This window comes from Ranitomeya imitator, chromosome 2 (assembly GCF_032444005.1).
Source record: "Ranitomeya imitator isolate aRanImi1 chromosome 2, aRanImi1.pri, whole genome shotgun sequence".
In the NCBI taxonomy this organism is placed as follows: domain Eukaryota; kingdom Metazoa; phylum Chordata; class Amphibia; order Anura; family Dendrobatidae; genus Ranitomeya; species Ranitomeya imitator.
Window position 1 is genome coordinate 650,854,919 of NC_091283.1, and position 21,449 is coordinate 650,876,367.

Here is a 21,449-nt window from a genome sequence, read left to right on the forward strand (position 1 = left end):
CCACTACTACTACCATGTCCACATCACAAAGCCACTGACATTGCCAACTTTACCACTGACAGCCGAAACTGCTAGAGATACTGTTGTAAAGAATTTGACATACTATCACCTTTGCAGAAGTCGAAAATCCAAAAATGTGTTTCTTTTTCCAACAGGTGGCTTGGAGGGAACTCTACCCTTATCTCCAGATTTTCAAGATTATCAAGTAGAATATTCTGAAGAAAACTCTATTACGTCAATGTTAAACTCGGTGTTTTACAGGAGAGCTTTCCATACTGACTCTACTAATCACAAGAGGTTTTCATCTGATGAATCACAAAATGTTCATCAAGTTACAGGTCATGGAGAGGGTAGTATGTTTACCTGTTCAGAGTGTGGAAAGAATTTTAAGTCTAAATGCAGCCTTTATAGACATAAAAGAATTCACAAGAATGAGAGACCGTATTTATGTTTTGAATGTGGGAAATGTTTTATTCAGAAATCACATCTTGTTCAACATCAGAAAAATCACAGAGGGGAGAAGCCGTTTTCGTGCAATGAATGTGGGAAATGTTTTACTCAGAAATCAAGTCTGAGTGACCACTGGAGAATTCACACAGGAGAAAAGCCATTTTCATGTGTCGACTGTGGGAAACGGTTTACCTATAAATCAAGTCTTGTTGACCATCGACGAACTCACACAGGAGAAAAGCCATACACCTGTACACAATGTGGAAAATGTTTTACAAGGAGGACTAATCTTGTTGAACATCAGAAAAATCACACACAGGGGAAGACATTTTCTTTTTCAGAATGTAAGGAATCTACCTAGAAATTTTATTATGTAAAACTTCAGATTATTATATAATTGTTTTTCTTCAGAAAATCTTGGAATAGTTTTAGTAAACCATTTTAATGTCGTGTGTGCAACAAATACTACAGTGGAGACCAGATGTAGCAAAACTGGAAACAGCAGGTTTAAATAACCTGCATTCCTGCTGCTTGTACTACGGGTTTAAATGATTTCATGACATGACTTCATCAAAGTGCAACAGATTGCGATCCTTGAGATATGAGACAAGACCAGTTAAGAAGTAGGATAGATGCAGCTCTCGGAGCTGGGACAAGTGAGCAACATTAGCACATTGGGCTTTCACTGTCGGACAATTTGAGATTAAATTCCATAGCTTGGCTTTACTTTAGTAGGGACTGGTGGCTCTTATCAAAGTCAATCACTTTTGTAAGATATCCACTCATCCTTGGATGATATTTTTTTTTTCTAACAAATTTGCTTTTAAATGTTTCTTATGAAACTTGCTTGTCTTTAAACTGACAGTAGTATAACAAGAAACGTTTTATGTTGTCATATTATCATTGGGATAGATATAACCGGTCTATCTAATGTTAAATTTTAGAGGAAAACTTGAGGCTTTTAAAGAAATTCTTTTTTTTTTTTTTTTTTTTATAAGACAGCCCTTTTTGTTTTATATTTTTCTGAACAATAGAATACTAAACATTGGTGTCTCTGAGCCTGAACCCTTGGCAATCATACCATTGCTTCTGGGACTTTTAGCAATATCAGATGAAGTCCAGCACCACTTAATTACATTTTTATTGATACTTATATACATCAAGTGGGCAGTAAGAAAGCACAGTGGGGGAAATAAGTATTTGATCCCTTGCTGATTTTGTAAGTTTGTGCACTGACGAAGATATGAACAGCCTATAATTCTAAGGGATGTATATAAATTATACACTGCTCAAAAAAATAAAGCGAACACTAAAATCCCACATCCTAGATATCACTGAATGAAATATTCCAGTTGTAAATCTTTATTCATTACATAGTGGAATATGTTGACCACAATAAAACCTTAAAATGATCAACATAATCACAACTAATATCCCACGGAGATCTAGAATTGGAATGATGCTCAAAATCAAAGTGGAAAATTACAGGCTGATCCAACTTCAGTGGAAATGCCTCAAGACATGAAAATGATGCTCAGGGTGTGTGGCCTCCATGTGCCTGTATGACCTCCCTACAACACCTGGGCATGCTCTTGATGAGGCGGCGAATGGTCTCCTGAGGGATCTCCTCCCAGACCTGGACTAAAGCATCCGCCAACTACTGGACAGTCTGTGGTGTAATGTGACGTTGGATGGTGCAAGACATGATGTCCCAGATGTGTTCAATTGGATTCAGGTCTGGGGCACGGGCGGGCCAGTCCATAGCTTCAATGCCTTCATCTTACAGGAACTGCTGACACACTCCATCCACATGACGTCTGGCAATTTCCTGCATTAGGAGGAACCCAGGGCCAACCGCATCACCATATGGTCACACAAGGGGTCTGAGGATCACATCTCGGTACCTAATGGCAGTGAGGCTACCTCTGGCGTGCACATGAAGGGTTGTGCGGCCCTCCAAAGAAATGCCACCCCACACCATTACTGACCCACTGCCAAACTGGTCATGCTGAAGGATCTTGCAGGCAGCAGATTGCTCTCCACGGGTCTTCAAACTCTGTCACGTGTGCTCAGTGTCAACCTGCTTTCATCTGTGAAGAGCACAGGGCACCAGTGGCGAACTTGCCAATCCTGGTGTTCTGTGGCAAATGCCAATCGTCCTGCACGATGTTGGGCTGTGAGCAGAACCCCCATCTGTGTACATCTGGCACTCAGACCATCATCATGGAGTCGGTTTCTAACTTTGTGCAGACACATGCAAATTTGTGGCCTGCTAGAGTTCATTTTGCAGAGCTCTGGCAGTGCTCCTCCTGTTTCTCCTTGCACAAAGGCTGAGGTAGCGGTCCTGCTGCTGGGTTGTTGCCCTCCTTCGGCCCCCTCCATGTCTCCTGGTCTACTGGCCTGTCTCCTGGTCTACTGGCCTGTCTCCTGGTAGCGCCTCCAGCCTCTGGACACTACGCTGACACACAGCAAACCTTCTTGCTACAGCTCACATTGATGTGCCATCCTGGATGAGCTGCACTACCTGAGCCACTTGTATGGGTTGTAGATTCCGTCTCATGCTACCACAAGTGTGAAAGCACAACCAAAATTCAAAAAGTGACCAAAACATCAGCCAGAAAGCATTAGTACTGAGATGTGGTCTGTGGTCCCCACCTGCAGAACCACTATTGAGTGTGTCTTGATAATTGCCAATAATTTCCATCTGTTGTCTATTCCATTTGCACAACAGTATGTGAAATTGATTGTCAAACAGTGTTGCTTCCTAAATGGACAGTTTGATTTACTTGGAGTTATATTCTGTTTAAGTGTTCCCTGGATTTTTTTGAGCAGTGTATAATTTTATTTGCATTTTGCAGTGAGAAATAAGCATTTGATCCCTCTTGTAAACCAGACTTAATACTGGATGGCAAAATGATTGTAGGCAAACACAGTAGTCAGACTTTTTTTCTAGTTGATGGTGAGGTTTGTGCACATGTCAGGAGTAATGATGAGTGAATATACTCGTTATTCGAGATTTCTCGTGCATGCTTGGGGGTCCTCCGAGTATTTTTTTAGTGCTCGGAGTTTTAGTTTTTCTTGCCGCAGCTGAATGATTTACATATGTTAGCCAGCATAAGTACATGTGGGGGTTGCCTGGGAATCCCCACATGTACTTATGCTGGCTAACAGATGTAAATTATTCAGCTGCGGCAAGAAAAAACTAAATCTCCGAGCACTAAAAAATACTGGGAGGACCCCCGAGCGTGCTCGAGAAATCTCGAGTAATGAGTATATTCGCTCATCACTAGTCAGGAGGAATTTTGGTCTACACTTCTTTGCAGATCATCTCTAAATCATTAAGATTTTGAGGCTGTCGCTTGGCAACTTGGAGCTTCAACTCACTCGATAAGTTTTCTATGGGATTAAGGTCTGGAGACTGGCTAGGTCACTCCATGACCTTAATGTGCTTAATTTTGAGCCACTCTTTTGTTGCCTTGGCTGTATGTTTTGGGTCATTGTCTTGCTAGAAGACCCAGCAGCGACCTATTTTTAATGTCCTGGTGGAGGGAAGGAGGTTGTCGCTCATGATTTAACGTTACATGGCTCCGTCCATTCTTACATTGATGCAGTGAAGTAGTCCTGTGCCTTTAGCAGAGAAATACCCCCAAAACATAATGTTTCCACCTCCATGCTTGACAGTGGGGACCCTGTTCTTTGGGTCATAGGTAGCATTTCTCTTACTCCAAACACGGCGAGTTGAGTTAATGCTGAATACCTCAATTTTTGTCTCATCTGAACACAGCACCTTTTCCCAATCACTCACAGAATTATCCAGGTGTTCATTGGCAAGCTTCAGATGCGCCTACACATGTGCTTTCTCGAGCAGGGGGCCTTGTGGGCATTGCAGGATTTTAAACCTTTACGGCATTGTGTTATCAATGGTTTTCTTGGTGACTGTGGTCCCTGCTACTGTGAGATTGTTAATAAGTTCCCCCTGTGTAGTTTTCGGCTGATATCTCACCTTCCTCAGGATCAAGGATACCTCCACGTGGTGAGATTTTGCATGGTGCCCCAGATTGATGTTGATTGACAGTCCTTTTGTATTTCTTCCATTTTCTTACTATTCCACCAACAGTTGTCGCCTTCTCACCCAGCGTCTTATGATTTTGTAGCCCATTCCAGCTTTGTGCAGGTCTATGATCTTGTCCCTGACAGCCTTAGAATGCTCTTTGGTCTTGCCCATGTTGTAGAGGATAGAGTCTGACTGATTGAGGATGTGGACAAGAGTGCTTTATAAAGGTGACTATGTAAAGGTACCGTTACACTAAGCGACGCTGCAGCAATATAGTCAACGATCCGACCTAAACTAGATTGCTGGAGCGTCGCTGTTTAGGTCGCTGTAGAGACGTCAAACACAGCAACTCCAGAACGATGCAGGAGCGATCCAGTGACGTAACGGCGACTCACTTATCGTTCTCTCTCCATGTAAAAACGTTGCTGGCGTCATTGCTTTTGATGTCAAACATGACGATACACGCCGATCTAGCGACCAAATAAAGTTCTGGACTTCTAGCTCCGACCAGCGATATAACAGCGGGATCCAGATCGCTGCTGCGTGTCAAACACAACGAGATCGCTATCCAGGACTGTGCAACGTCACAGATTGTTGTCGTTCTCGTTGCAAAGTTGCTGAGTGTGACAGTACTTTAAGACAGCTGTCTTTAATGCAGGTTATGCATTAGGAGCGTCTAACTGGTTTGTAGGAGCCAGAACTCTTAATGGTTGGTAGGGGATCAAATACTTATTTCTCATTGCAAGTACATTTATATAATTTATACAATATGACTTTCTGGATTTTATTTTTGATATTCCCTCAATGTTAAAATTAACCTACCCTTAATATTATAGACTGTTCATGTCTTTGTCAGTCGGCAAACTTACAAAATCAGCAAGGGATCAAATACTTATTTCCCCCACTGTAAATACACATTGGGAGCGGAGTTGACCTTTTTTTTTACCTTTTTGATGGATATGAAGGTAATATTTTATGGGAAAATATGCACAGCTTATGCAAATTTATACCTGGTGGACCTTGACATAGTTACATGGGTTAAAAAAAGACCAAATACAGTGGCATCAAATGTCTGCATACATGAAAGCAAAATGTAGAGAGAAACATAATTTCATGAATATCAAAAGGAAATCTGTCACTCTGGGATTGGTGCTGCCCAAACAACGGGAAGCATGAATCGGTCTGGGTACATGATTGCAGGCAGGTATATTTTTTTTCTGACACGTCTCTCCCTATGTACATTATCAACAACGGTGGAGCAGGGTTCTCCGTTATGGTACTCGGCCAGGTCTTCAGACTGTTTTGTATCAAATGCTGTTGCATTACAGAATGGAACATTGCTGGCTGCAATCATGCACACAGACTCTGATTCATGCTACCTGTGGTTTAGCTGTGGACAGGTTCCCTTCACAGCTAACTCTTAAGGGCAGTAGTCATTGGACCCATTTTGTTTTATTTTGATAAAGAATTTGAGTGACTTATAAACTCAAGTATTTTACTTCTACTTTCAGTGCCACTTTTACCAGTTACTTTTTTAACTGATGCTGTTCCCAAAAGTAGTTACTCAAGTAATTAGCTTAGAGGGCCACTGTCACCCCCTCCAGCCGTTATAAACTAAAAGAGCCACCTTGTGCAGCAGTAATGCTGCATTCTAACAAGGTGGCTCTTTTAGTTTTTGGTTCATGTATTCCCAAAATAAAGCATTTTGAAACTTATCCAAAATACCTGTCTTTATCCACGGAGGCAGGTCCTCACCCCCTGCTTGAACCGCTACTCTGCCGTCACTCAAATCTTCAGGGGCTTTCGGCGCCGCCCCCTCCGCGCTGTTTTCGCTTCAAAACCGGCGCCTGCGCTGTGTTGTACGGTGTTGTGCAGGCGCAGTAAGCTCTGGCCGTCTGACGTCCCAGCCAGGCTTGCAGACTGCGCCTGTGCGGGCAGTGCGGCCACCCACCTTTGCAATCCCTGCCCCGCAGTGTGTTATGCATTATGCACAGTGCGGGGCTGGGATTCCTGGGCATGCGCACTGCGTGTCAGCCTCTCACCCAGGTCCCCCGCCTTACAGCCTCTGTATATTCAGCTGCTGCACAAGGTGGCTCTTTTAGTTTATAACGGCTGGAGGGGGTGACAGCGGCCCTTTAATGTAATACACTGCCTTCTTGCCAAGTTGTTTGCTGTTCCTTTCTGCTCTGTAATTCTTATCTATTGATGTTTTCTAAAGAAGAAATTATAAAAATCTGTTTCTTTCCCACAGATGACTTTGTCCAAAACTTGGAGGGGCGTATTTTTTTACCTCCTGATTATGAAATAGAATATAATGATGTCACAGAAGATATTTCTGGAGAACATTCTACTGCCTCAACGCTAACTTCAGTTCTTCACAGCAGAGATTCATCTACAGCTCTCACTAACCACAGGTCTTTAACTGATCAGTCACTGCTTGATCTACAAGATATGGCTCCTGGAGGGGATGACCTACAAGATTCTGCTCACAGAGGAGATGATCAACAAGATACGTCTATTGGAGGGAGCAAAACGTTTACATGTACTGAATGTGGTAAAAATTTTAAGACTAAATGTAGTCTTTGTAGACATCGGAGGATACACAAAAATGAGAGGCCATTTTTATGTTCAGAATGCGGGAAATGCTTTATTCAGAAGTCACATCTTGTTCAACATCAGAAGAATCACAGAGGGGAGAAGCCATTTTCATGCAATGAATGTGGGAAATGCTTCACTCAAAAATCAAGCCTGAGTGACCATCAGAGAATTCACACAGGAGAGAAGCCGTTTTCATGTTTGCAATGTGGAAAAAGTTTTACCTACAAATCAAGTCTTGCCGACCATCGAAGAATTCACACTGGGGAAAAGCCTTTTTCATGTTCAGAATGTGGAAAATGTTTCACTAGAAAATCAAATCTTATTGAACATCACAAAAACCACACTGGAGAGAAGCCATACTCCTGTGCAGAATGTGAGAAATGTTTTACCCAGAAAGCCTATCTTCTGAAACATCAGATAATTCACTCAAGAGAAAATATTTTGACATGTTCAGAATGTGGGAAATGTTTTAACCAGAAATCGGATCTTGTTAGACATCAGAGAACTCACACGTGGGAAAAATAATTTTCAAGTTCAGAATGTGTGAAATGTTTTACTTTAAAATTGTCTCGCTGGCCATCATAAAACTCACAACTGAGAAAATCTCTTTTCACTTTGAGTAGTGGACAACTCATTTAACCACATTATGGCAATCCTTTCTTTTAAATACTATATTCCCCCTTGTAAAATTTAAAATATTCAATACTCTCATCACGCCATCATGTCCCCCAAGACTTGTGACATCATGCTACTTGAGCCCTACAACCAAACTGGCTGATTTAGAGCACTTCCTTCAGATGAACCTCAAATGTCCAGAGGAAGTTTGTGTACAGCAGCCCATTAGTGGCCACTGATTGACTGCAAGGCCCAGGTAGCATAAAAATGTCACTTGAGCCACAGGAGACACTGCGCCAGTGAGTATATTTTATAAGAGAGAATATAGTATCTAAGAAGGGTTTGTGCTAGTAATGGACAACGCCTTTAATATTTCTCTGTTATACAGAATAACACCGGAAACTGAAGCAATATGTTATATTAAAAAAGGTCTATTTATACAGTACAGACCAAAAGTTTGGACATACCTCATCTCAAGATGTTCCTGTACTTTCATGACTATGAAAAATGTACATTCACACTGAAGGCATCAAAACTATGAATTAAGTATATAATTCCACATGTGTTAACAAAAAAGTGTGAAACAACTGAAATTATGTCTTATATTCTAGGTTCTTCAAAGTAGCCTCCTTTTGCTTTGATGACTGATTTGCACACTCCTGGCATTCTCTTGATGAGCTTCAAGAGGTAGTCACCGGGAATGGTTTTCACTTCACAGGTGTGCCCTGTCATGTTTAATAAGTGGGATTTCTTGCCTTATAAATGGTGTTGGGACCATCAGTTGTCTTGTGCAGAAGTCTAGTGGATACACAGCTGATAGCCCTACTGAATAGACTGTTAGAATTTGTATTATGGCAAGTAAAAAGCAGCTAAGTAAAGAAAAATGAGTGGCCATCATTACTTTAAGAAATGAAGGTCAGTCAGTCCGAAAAATTGGGAAAGTGCCCCCAAGTGCATTGGCAAAAAACTGGCTCACATGAGGACCGCCCCAGGAAAGGAAGACCGAGAGTCACCTCTGCTTCTGAGGATAAGTTTGTCCAAGCTACCAGCCTCAGAAATCGCAGGTTAACAGCAGCTTAGATTAGAGACCAGGTCAATGCCACACACAGAGTTCTAGCAGCAGACACATCTCTACAACAACTGTTAAGAGGAGACTTTGTGCAGCAGGCCTTCATGGTAAAATAGCTGCTAGGAAACCACTGCTAAGGACAGGCAAAAAGCAGAAGAGACTTGTTTGGGCTTAAGAACACAAGGAATGGACATTAGACCAGTGGAAATCTGTGCTTTGGTCTGATGAGTCCAAATTTGAGATCTTTGGTTCCAACCACCGTGTCTTTGTGCGATGCAGAAAAGGTGAACGGATGGACCCTACATGCCTGGTTCCCACTGTGAAGCATGGAGGAGATGGTGTGGGGGTGCTTTGCTGGTGACACTGTTGGGGATTTATTCAAAATTGAAGGCATACTGAACCAGCATGGCTACCACAGCATCTTGCAGCGGCATTCTATTCCATCCGGTTTGCGTTTAGTTGGACCATCATTTATTTTTCAACAGGACAATGACCCCAAACACACCTCCAGGCTGTGTAAGGGCTATTTGACCAAGAAGGAGAATGATGGGGTGCTACGCCATATGACCTGGCCTCCATAGTCACCAGACCTGAACCCAATCGAGATGGTTTGGGGTGAGCTGGACCGCAGAATGAAGGCAAAAGGCCAACAAGTGCTAAGCATCTCTGGGAACTCCTTCAAGATTGTTGGAAGACCATTCCCGGTGACTACCTCTTGAAGCTCATCAAGAGAATGCCAAGAGTGTGCAAATCGGTCATCAAAGCAAAAGGTGGCTACTTTGAAGAACCTAGAATATAAGACATAATTTCAGTTGTTTCACACTTTTTTTTAAGTATATAATTCCACATGTGTTAATTCATAGTTTTGATGTCTTCAGTGTGAATGTACAATTTTCATAGTCATGAAAATACAGAAAAATCTTTAAATGAGAAGGTGTGCCCAAACTTTTGGTTTGTACTGTATGTAGTGGTAAAAAAAAGTCCACAAGTTAGTACACTTTTCTGGTGCATTAATGACCTTTGTAGTATTCAAATGTATCAGTCAGTTTCACATGTAATGTGTAATAACGAAGTGGCCAAAACTTGTAGAAAGACCCAACGGATAAATACAAAACTTTGAGTTAAAAAATTCAAGACAGAATAACTAGTCAACGTAACAGGAAAAAAGACACAATGTACAGTATACATAGAACAAAGATTAGCAAAAATATCCACAAACATATCATTGTATACCCACAGTATGCCAGAGAAAGTGTCTGCATGGACACCATACACGGTTCAGTACATACTAGAATAAGATCATATAAAGAAGATTGTATACAAGAACCAAAATGTGCAAAAGAACAATAGAAATGTTATTGTTTACAATACAAAGTTGATAAACATAAACATTAAAAATTGGGAATCTACAAGGTGGTGCCTCAATCCGATATCATACTTACATTCTAAGCATGGTAACTGCTAAGCAGTGCTGGAGTCCTGGGTTCTAATCCCACCTAGGACAACATCTGCAAAGAGTTTGTATGTTCTCTCTGTGTTTGCGTGGGTTTCCTCCGGGTACTCCGGTTTCCTCCCACATTCTAAAGACATACTGATAGGGAATTTAGATTGTGAGCCCCATCAGGGACAGCGATGATAATGTGTGCAAACTGTAAAGCGCTGCGGAATATGTTAGCGCTATATAAAAATAAAGATTATTATTTATTTATATAGCACCATTAATTCCATGGTGCTGTACATGAGAAAGGGGTTACGTACAGTTATAGATATAATTTACAGTAAACAAATTTAGAATGACACTGGTACAGAGGGGAGAGGACCCTGTCCTTGCGGACTTACAGTAGTAAGTTTCTGCGATATAGCCTTCTTCCAGGGGTAGTATTACACTAACATGGGAGGCTCTTTATATCGTAGTGCAGTCAATCGCCAAGTGTTGACAATAAGGTCTCTTATTAATCATGCATACCCAATTCAGGATTTAAATAGAACAATGAATGTAGACTAATCGCCATACATACCGCTTACCTCTAATGTAACACAACACAGCTTCTTCCAATGAAATCTGCCAAGGGGTGTACCCTCATTTAGACCTGAATTGGCGCCCGTCACACCCGCCAGTCGGGAGGGTGCATCCTGAGATCGCGTCAAGGAAGGTGGTCCGATCACGTGGGCGCAAGTCGGATCACATGACTGCTGGGACACCCCTGATGACATCGACGGGATGCGCAAGTACAGAGTGGCGGATCATCAAGAGGGGTAAGCATCTAAGTAGAACAGTTATCAGGAAATTCCATACGCATCATCAGTAACAAGAAAAAGTAATGAGGGATCATTTGTTTATATAGCACAATCCTCCTACCGACAGACCTATCTATATGAAACAGGATACAAAACGATACAGTCTTATATGGATACTTAAGATAAATTTTAAACGAAATGCATACATATGAATGAATGCGGATTCAAGAAATCTATTTATTTTAGTATTCAAGCTACATAGAAAATAGAGGGGGGTTAGGGAATTACTACATATATACAGTGGGAAAAATAAGTATTTGATGCACTGCAGATTTTCCAAGTTTACCAACTTACAAAAATGAAGAGGTCTGTAATTTTTATCATGAGTACGCTTCAACTGTGAGAAACAGAATCTTAAAAAAAATCCAGAAAATTATTGTATAATTTTTGCATAATTTGCATTTTACTGCATAAAATAAATTTGATACAATGGAAAAATGGAACTTAATATTTGGTACAGAAACCTTTGTTTGCAATTAGAGGTCAGACGTTTCCTGTAGTTTTTGACCAAGCTTGTACACCCTGCAGCAGGGATTTTGCCCCACTCCTCTATACAGATCTTTCAGATTTCAGGGCTGTCACTGGGCAACATTGAGTTCCAGCTCTCCAAAGATTTTCTGTTGGGTTCAGGTCTGGAGACAGGCTAGGACCTTGAAATGCTTCTGAAAGAACCACTCCCTAAGTGCCCTGGCTGAGTGTTTTGGATCACTGTCATGCTGGAAGACGCAGCCACGACCCATCTTCAGTGCTCTTACTGAAGGAAGGAGGTTGTTGGCCAAAATCTCACAATACATAACCCCTTCTTTCCGCCCTTCAATACAGTGCAGTTGTCCTGTTCCCTTAGCAGAAAATCACCCCCAAACTATGAGGTTCCCCAACCATGCTTCACAGTTGGGATGGTGTCCTTGGGGTTGTATTCATCCTTCTTCCTCCAAATACAGCGAGTGGAGTTGATACCAAAAAGTTCTATTTTGGTCTCATCTGACCACATGACCTTCCCACATGCGTCCTCTGGAACGTGCAGATGGTGGTCATTGGTGAACTTGAAATGGGCCTGGGCATGTTCTGGCATGAGCAAGGGGATAACGGCGTAGTGTGTTATTACTGGTAATGTTTGAGAATGTGGTCCTAGCTCGCTACAGGTCATTGGCCAGGTCCTCCCATGTACAGGTGCATCTCTCAAAATTAGAATATCATCAAAAAGTTAATTTATTTTAGTTCTTCAATACAAAAAGTGAAACTTATAGATAGTTATTACAAACAGTGATATATTTCAAGTGTTTCTGTTAATGTCGATGATTATGAATGACTTACAGCCAAAGAAAACCCCAAAGTCATGTCTCAGTAAATTAGAATACTTTATAACACCAGCTTGAAAAAATAATTTTAAAATCCAAAACGTTGGCCTACTGAAATGTATATTCAGTAAATGCTCTCAATATTTGTCGGGGCTCCTTTGGCATCAATTACTGCATCAATGCGGCATGGCATGGAGACGATCAGCCTGTGGCATAACTGAGGTGTTATGGAAGCCCAGGTTGCTTTGATAGCAGCCTTCAGCTCATCTGCATTGTGGGTTCTGGTGTCTCTCATCTTCCTCTTGACAATACCCCATAGATTCTCAGTGGGGTTAAGGACAGGCGAGTTTGCTGGCCAATGTACGATGTCAGTAAGGGGTTAAACCTATAAGTGCTTCTCACAAAATTAGAATATCCTCAAAGCTAATTTAGTTCAGTTCTTCAATACAAAAAGTGAAACTCCTATCTATATAGAGTCATAGCAAACAGTGATCTATTTCAAGTGTTTCTGTTAATGTTGATGATTATGGCTTACAGCCAATGAAAACCCAAAAGTCATTATGTCAATAAATTAGAAAAAATGACAAAAAAAACACCTGCAAAGGCTTCCTAAACATTTAAAAAGGTCCCTTAGTCTGTTTCAGTATGCGCCACAATCATGGGGAAGACTGCTGACTTGACAGATGTCCACAAGGCAGTCACTGACACACTTCACAAGGAGGGTAAGCCACAAACGACCATTGCTAAAGAAGCTGACTGTTCAGAGTGCTGTATCCAAGCATATTAATGGAAAGTTGAGTGGAAGGAAAAAGTGTGGTAGAAAAAGATGCACAGGCAACGAGGATAACTGCAGCCTTGAAAGGATTGGTAAGAAAAGGCCATTCAAACATTAGGGGGAGATTGACAAGGAGTGGACTGCTGCTGGAGTCATTGCTTCAAGAGCCACCACACACACACGTATCCAGGACATGGGATACAAAATAACTGGATTGTTGCTCAGTGGTCCAAGGTGTTGTTTTCAGATGAAAGTAAAATTTGCATTTCATTTGGAAATCAAGGTCCCAGAGTCCGGAGGAATAGTGGAGAGGGACACAATCCAAGCTGCTTGAGGTCCAGTGTGAAGTTTCCACAATCGGTGATGGTTTGGGGAGCCATGTCACCTGCTGTTGTAGATCCACTGTGTTTTATCAAGACCAAAGTCAGCGCAGCCATCTACCAGGGAATTTTAGAGCACTTCATGCTTCCCTCTGCTGACAAGCTTTTTGGAGATGTAAATTTCATTCTCCAGTAATACTTGGCACCTGTCCACACTGACAAAAGTACCAATACCTGATTTAACCCTGCTGTTCTGTTCGGTCTGGGGAGACCTATTTTGAACTTTGGTATTTTTTGGGGTGTTCAAGATGCGGTTCTGAAACTTGTGGTTGATTGACTTAAATGAGGATGGGTCGGTCGGCCACGGGTTTCAGAGCCGCATCTTGAATATTTTAAAGAATATTGAAGTTCAAAGTCGGTCATTTTTGACCAACAGAACAGCAGGGTTAAAAACAACAGTATCACTGCTTGATTGGCCAGCAAACTCGCCTGTCCTTAACCCCATAGAGAATCTATGGGGTATTGTCAAGAAGAAGATGAGACCCCAGACCCGACAATGCAGACAAGCTGAAGACTGCTATCAAAGCAACCTGGGCTTCCATAACACCTCAGCAGTACCACAGGCTGATCACCTCCATGCCACGCCGCATTGATGCAGTAATTGATGCAAAAGGAGCCCTGACCAAGTATTGAGTGCATTTACTGAACATATATTTCAGTAAGCCAACATTTCGGATTTTAAAATAATCTTTCAAGCTGGTGTTATAAAGTATTCTAATTGATTGAGATAATTGAGGTTTCATTGGCTGTAAGCCATAAACATTATCTGTCTGCATTTGTCATTATTTGTCTGCAGTGTGATCCCTTAGAAGTGTGTCCTTAAAAGTGTGGATTACAGTAGAATTAAAACCTGAAAGATGTATACAGACTGTGCCCTGCTACCTGCCACCATCGCACTCTAACAAGCATCTCTATTCTTTCAATAGGTATGTTTATCCACCCAGCTCTCCAGGCTGCTGTCCTGCTTTGTCTATGAAGTGCACATAGTACATCACCCAGCTTTCCACACAGACTTTCCTCTGCTACTAGCATTCTCATGGTATGTTTATCCACCCAGCTCTCCAGCCTCCTGTCCTGCTTTGTCTGTCTATGAAGTGCACATAGTACATCACCCAGCTTTCCACACAGACTTTCCTCTGCTCCTAGCATTCTCATGGTATGCTTTTCAGCTAACCCCAGCTTACCCTGTGATATTTATGACCTTGTTTACTCAGGCCTGATTGTATGCATCTGGTCCACCCTTAATTCTCTGACCAAGATGAGCAGAGACCACTCCTCTCTGCTTCACACCTGAACGCACTTAGTTTGCCATATATTGCATAGCAAAAGTCTGCAATGACTTCAGTCTGCAGTGTGATCCCTTAGAAGTGTGTCCTTAAAAGTGTGGATTACAGTAGAATTAAAACCTGAATTGAACCTGAAGGTAACTGGCCACAGTCATTGTAAGCAATGTTTGTTTGTTTTCACTTTCACCCCTATAATCCTTCACTTTCTGCTACCTCCCCCAATCCCCACACCAAGTAAGGAACTGTTCATCTCTTCAATCCTCCCCATCCACCTCACCTCCTCCTCAGAACTGATCCTTAACATACAATCTTCTGTCTCCAAGCACAGACAGCCCCCTCATGCCCTCTCCTGCTCCCACCTGCTAACACTTTCTCTGCTCCTTGTCACTGCTGGTGATATCTCTCCAAATCCTGGTCCTCCTCACCATATTCCCACAATCATTTCTACCTCCCATCCACGCTCTATCACAAACTTCCGTAACCTCTCTAAACTTAAACCCATTCACCCAGCCCCCGCCTCCCCAGTCCCACTAACAGGAGCTCTGTGGAACGCTCGCTCTGTCTGCAATAAGCTCTCCTACATCCATGATCTCTTTGTTACTACCAAACTTTCCTTCCTCGCCATCACCGAAACCTGGCTCACCCCTTCTGACACAGTCTCCCCTGCTGCACTCTCTTACGGTGGCTTCCACCTCTCCCACACACCCCGCCCCAGCAGCAAACATGGCAGAGGAGTTGGTTTTCTCCTGTCAGATAACTGCTCCTTCACCCCAATCCCTCTGTTACCCTCCCTTCCTTTGAGGTGCACTCTATGCGCATCTACTCCCCCACCAACCTCCAACTGGCTGTCATTTACCGCCCCCCAGGGCCAGCCACCACCTTCTTTGACCACTTCACCACCTGGCTACTTCATTTCCTTTCTGCGGACATCCCCACTATCATCATGGGCGACTTCAACATACCCATTGACACTTCCCTCTCAGCTGCCACTAAACTTCTAACTCTCACTTCCTCCTTCGGCCTCACTCAATGGTCTTCTGCAGCCACTCACAAAGACGGTCACACACTGGACCTCATCTTCACCCGCCTCTGCTCTCTAACTCCCCTCTTCCACTCTCTGACCACAACTTTCTCACATTCTCATCTCTCTCCACTCAATGTCTACAATCCCCACCCCACAAACTTTCGCACCCTCGCAGAAATCTTAAACATCTTGACCTACATTCATTCTCTGAATCCCTCCTCCCCCTCACAGGCATAAGTTCCATACACAATGCGGATGACGCTGCCGCTCTATATAACACCACAATAGCTGTAGCTTTGGAATCTGCTGCCCCACTTACACATACCAAAGCTCGCAAAATCAACAGACAGCCCTGGCACACCAGCCTGACCAAAGAACTGAGGCGAGCTTCCAGGGCTGCTGAGCGCAGATGGAAAAGATCCCACTCTAACGAGCACTTCATCGCATTCAAACAGTCCCTCACTACTTTCAAGACCACACTCGCCACAGCTAAACAAACCTACTTCTCATCTCTCATATCCTCTCTCTCTCACAACCCTAAACAGTTATTCAACACCTTCAATTCTCTCCTCTGTACCCCAGCACCTCCTCCCTCCCCACTTATCTCCGCTGAAGACTTTGCCTCATTTTTCAAGCAGAAGATTGATAGCATTAGAGACAGTTTTGGTCAACAATCCCCAGAGTCCTTCCTCCCGATTTCCCAGCCTTCCACCTCCAAAACCAACTTCTCCACCATTACAGAAGATCAACTCTCCACTCTACTCTCAAGATCGCATCTCACCACCTGTGCACTTGACCCGCTCCCATCCCACCTCATCCCAAACCTCACCACAATCTTCATCCCAACATCTCTTCAACCTATCACTAACAACTGGTGTTTTCCCCTCAAGCTTTAACCCCTTAGTGACCGCCGATACGCCTTTTAACGGCGGCCGCTAAGGGTACTTAAACCACAGCGCTGTTAATTAACGGCGCTGTGGAAAAAGTCCATAGCGCCCCCCAGAGGCCGATTTTCTCCGGGGTCTCGGCTGCCGAGGGTAGCCGAGACCCCGGAGAACATGATTCGGGGGGGTTTTAACCTACGATCTCTTTTTAATTTCTCTGTCCTCCGATGTGATCGCACATCGGAGGACAGAGAAAAGGGGTCCCAGGTGGCCCCCCAATACTCACCTAGCTCCCCCGATGCTCCTCGTGTCTCCCGGTGGGCGCCGCCATCTTCAAAATGGCGGGCGCATGCGCAGTGCGCCCGCCGGCCGGCACCGGGAGAATCTTTGGGGTCTCGGCTGCCGGGGGTAGCCGAGACCCCAAAGAGCACGATCGGGGTCGGTATTACCGACCCCTGTTTTGCGATCGCCGGTAATTAACTGTTTACCGGCGACCGCAAAAAAAAAAAAAAAAGTAAAGTGTAATTCTCTGTCCTCTGATGTGATCGCACATCAGAGGACAGAGAAATAGGGGGATTCGGGGACCCTAGCATACTCACCTAGGTCCCTGGATCCTCTTGCTGCTCCTCCTGGCCGCCGGCAGCAGAACATGGCGGACGCATGCCCAGTGCGCCCGCCATCTGTCTCCATCTGCCGGCCGGCAGGAGAACAGCAGTTGGGGCTAAAATTAGGGGTAGGGTTAGGTTAGGGTTAGGTTAGGGGTAGGGTTAGGTTAGGGGTAGGGTTAGGGTTAGGTTAGGGGTAGGGTTAGGGGTAGGGTTAGGTTAGGGGTAGGTTAGGGTTAGGTTAGGGGTAGGGTTAGGTTAGGGGTAGGGTTAGGTTAGGGGTAGGGTTAGGGCTAGGGTTGGGGCTAAATTTAGGGTTAGGGTTGGGGCTAAATTTAGGGTTAGGGTTGGGGCTAAATTTAGGGTTAGGGTTGGGGCTAAACTTAGGGTTAGGCTTCTTTCACACTTACGTCGGTACGGGGCCGTCGCAATGCGTCGGCCCGACATACCGACGCACGTTGTGAAAATTGTGCACAACGTGGGCAGCAGCTGTAGTTTTTCAACACATCCGCTGCCCAATCTATGTCCTGGGGAGGAGGGGGCGGAGTTACGGCCACGCATGCGCGGTCAAATGGCGGATGCGACGTACAAAAAAACGTTTCATTGAACTTTTTTTGTGCCGACGCTCCGCCAAAACACAACTGATCCAGTGCACGACGGACGCGACGTGTGGCCATCCGTCACGATCCGTCGGCAATACAAGTCTATGGGCAAAAAACGCATCCTGCGGGCACATTTGCAGGATCCGTTTCTTGTCCAAAACGACGGATTGCGACGGAATGCCAAACGACGCAAGTGTGAAAGTAGCCCTAGGGCTAGGGTTAGGGTTGGGGCTAAAGTTAGGGCTAGGGTGGGGGCTAAAGTTAGGGTTATAGCTGGGATTAGGGTTAGGGTTTGGATTAGGGTTCGTATTAGGGTTAGGGTTTGGATTAGGGTTGGCATTAGGGTTACGCTTGGGATTAGGGTTAGGTTTGGGATTAGGGTTAAGGTTAGGGTTGTGATTAGGGGTGTATTGGGATTAGGGTTAGGTTTGAGGTTAGGGTTGAGATTAGGATTAGGGGTGTGTTGGATTTAGGGTTTTGATTAGGGTTATGGTTAGGGTTGACATTAGGGTTGTTTTGGGGTAAGGGTTGTGATTATGGTTAGGGTTAGTGATTAGGATTATGGATGAGGTTGGGATTAGGGTTAGGGGTGTGTTGGGGTTAGGGTTGGAGCTAGAATTGGGTGGTTTCCACTGTTTAGGTACATCAGGGGGTCTCCAAATACGACAGCCAATTTTGCGCTCAAAAAGTCAAATGGTGCTCCCTCCCTTCTGAGCTCTGCCGTGCGCCCAAACAGTGGGTTACCCCCACATATGGGGCATCAGCGTACTCGGGATAAATTGGACAACAACTTCTGGGGTCCAATTTCTCTTGTTACCCTTGTGAAAATAAAAACTTGGGGGCTACAAAATCTTTTTTGTGAAAAAAAAAATATTTTTTATTTTCACGACTCTGCATTCTAAACTTCTGTGAAGCACTTGGGCATTCAAAGTTCTCACCACACATCTAGATAAGTTCCTTGGGGGGTCTAGTTTCCAAAATGGGGTCACTTGTGGGGGGTTACTACAGTTTAGGTACATCAGGGGCTCTGCAATCGCAACATAATGCCCACAGACCATTCTATCAAAGTCTGCATTCCAAAAAGGCGCTCCTTCCCTTCCGAGCTCTGCCGTGCGCCCAAACAGTGGTTTACCCCCACATATGGCGCATCAGCGTACTCGGGATAAATTGGACAACAACTATTGCCGTCCAATTTCTCCTGTTACCCTTGTGAAAATAAAAACTTGGGGGCTACAATATCTTTTTTGTGGAAAAAAATAATATTTTTTATTTTCACGACTCTGCATAATAAACTTCTGTGAAGCACTTGGGCATTCAAAGTTCTCACCACACATCTAGATAAGTTCCTTGGGGGGTCTAGTTTCCAAAATGGGGTCACTTGTGGGGGGTTACTACAGTTTAGGTACATCAGGGGCTCTGCAATCGCAACATAATGCCCACAGACCATTCTATCAAAGTCTGCATTCCAAAACGGCGCTCCTTCCTTCCGAGCTCTGCCGTGCGCCCAAACAGTGGTTTACCCCCACATATGGGGTACCAGCATACTCAGGACAAATTGGACAACAACTTTTGGGGTCCAATTTCTCTTGTTACCCTTGTGAAAATAAAAATTTGGTGGCTAAAAAATCTTCTTTGTGGAAAAAAAAAATATTTTTTATTTTCACGGCTCTGCATTATAAACTTCTGTGAAGCACTTGGGCATTCAAGGTTCTCCCCACACATCTAGATAAGTTCCATGGGGGGTCTAGTTTCCAAAATGGGGTCACTTGTGGGGGATTTCTACTGTTTAGGCACATCAGGGGCTCCCCAAACGCGACATGGCGTCCGATCTCCATTCCAGCCAATTCTACATTGAAAAAGTAAAACGGCACTCTTTCTCTTCCAAGCTCTGCGGTGCGCCCAAACAGTGGTTTACCCCCACATATTGGGTATCGACGTACTCAGGAGAAATTGCACAACAACTTTAGTGGTCTAATTTCTCCTGTTACCCTTGTGAAAATAAGAATTTGTGGGCAAAAAGATCATTTTTGTAGAAAAAATGCAATTTTTTTTTTCACGGCTCTACGTTATAAACTTCTGTGAAGCACATGGGGGTTCAAAGTGCTCGCCACACATCTAGATAAGTTCCTTAAGGGGTCTAGTTTCCAAAATGGTGTCACTTGTGGGGGGTTTCCACTGTTTAGGCACATCAGGGGCTCGCCAAACGCGACATGGCGTCCAATCTCAATTCCAGCCAATTCTACATTGAAAAAGTAAAACGGCACTCCTTCTCTTCCAAGCTCTACGGTGCGCCCTAACAGTTGTTTATCCCCACATATTGGGTATCAGCGTACTCAGGAGAAATTGCTCAACAACTTTTGTGGTCTAATTTCTCCTGTTACCCTTGTGAAAATAAGAATTTGTGGGCGAAAAGATCATTTTTGTGTAAACAAAAGCGATTTTTTATTTTCACGGCTCTACGTTATAAACTTCTGTGAAGCACTTGGGGGTTCAAAGTACTCACCACACATCTAGATAAGTTCCTTAAGGGGTCTAGTTTCCAAAATGGTGTCACTTGTGGGGAGTTTCCACTGTTTAGGTACATCAGGGGCTCTCTAAATGTGACATGGTGTCCGATCTCAATTCCAGCCAATTCTGCATTGAAAAAGTCAAACGGCGCTCCTTCACTTCTAAGTTCTGCGGTGCGCCCTAACAGTGGTTAACCCCCACATATGGGGTATTGGCGTATTCAGGAGAAATTGCATAACAAAATTTATGGTTACATTTCTGTTTTTACACTTGTGAAAATAAAAAAAATGGTTCTGAATTAAGATGTTTGCAAAAAAAAGTTAAATGTTCATTTTTTCCTTCCACATTGTTTCAGTTCCTGTGAAGCACGTAAAGGGTTAATAAACTTCTTGAATGTGGTTTTGAGAACCTTGAGGGGTGAAGTTTTTAGAATGGTGTCACACTTCATTATTTTCTATCATATAGACCCCTCAAAATGACTTCAAATGTGATGTGGTCCCTAAAAAAAAATGGTGTTGTAAAAATGAGAAATTGCTGGTCAACTTTTAACCCTTATAACTCCCTAACAAAAAAAAATTTTGTTTCCAAAATTGTGCTGATGTAAAGTAGACATGTGGGAAATGTTATTTATTAACTATTTTTCATGACATATCTCTCTGATTTAAGGGCATAAAAATACAAAGTTTGAAAATTGCAAAATTTTAAAAATTTTCGCCATATTTCCGTTTTTTTCATAAATAATCGCAAGTAATATCGAAGAAATGTTACCACTAACATGAAGTACAATATGTCACGAAAAAACAATCTCAGAATCAGCGGGATCCGTTGAAGCGTTCCTGAGTTATAACCTCATAAAGTGACAGTGGTCAGAATTGCAAAAATTGGCTCGGTCACTAAGGGGTTAAACATGCCTCCATCAGACCTATCCTCAAAAAGCCCTCTCTTGACCCATCCTCTGTATCTAGCTATCGCCCTATATCACTTCTCCCCTATGCCTCCAAAC

General features: G+C 43.3%; 1 protein-coding gene across 2 annotated transcripts in view; it reads left to right on the top strand.

Moving 5' to 3' along the window:
* Positions 1 to 7,705, top strand: part of LOC138667073 (oocyte zinc finger protein XlCOF6-like) — a 118,711-nt gene extending 111,006 nt beyond the window's left edge. For both annotated transcript variants that reach the window (XM_069755342.1, XM_069755343.1), the window contains exons 7-8: positions 156 to 794; positions 6,756 to 7,705. In XM_069755342.1, coding sequence (XP_069611443.1) covers positions 156 to 794; positions 6,756 to 7,627 — 1,511 coding nt within the window. In that variant the 3' untranslated portion in view covers positions 7,628 to 7,705. The remainder of the gene's footprint in view (positions 1 to 155; positions 795 to 6,755) is intronic.
* Positions 7,706 to 21,449: the final 13,744 nt, after the last annotated feature.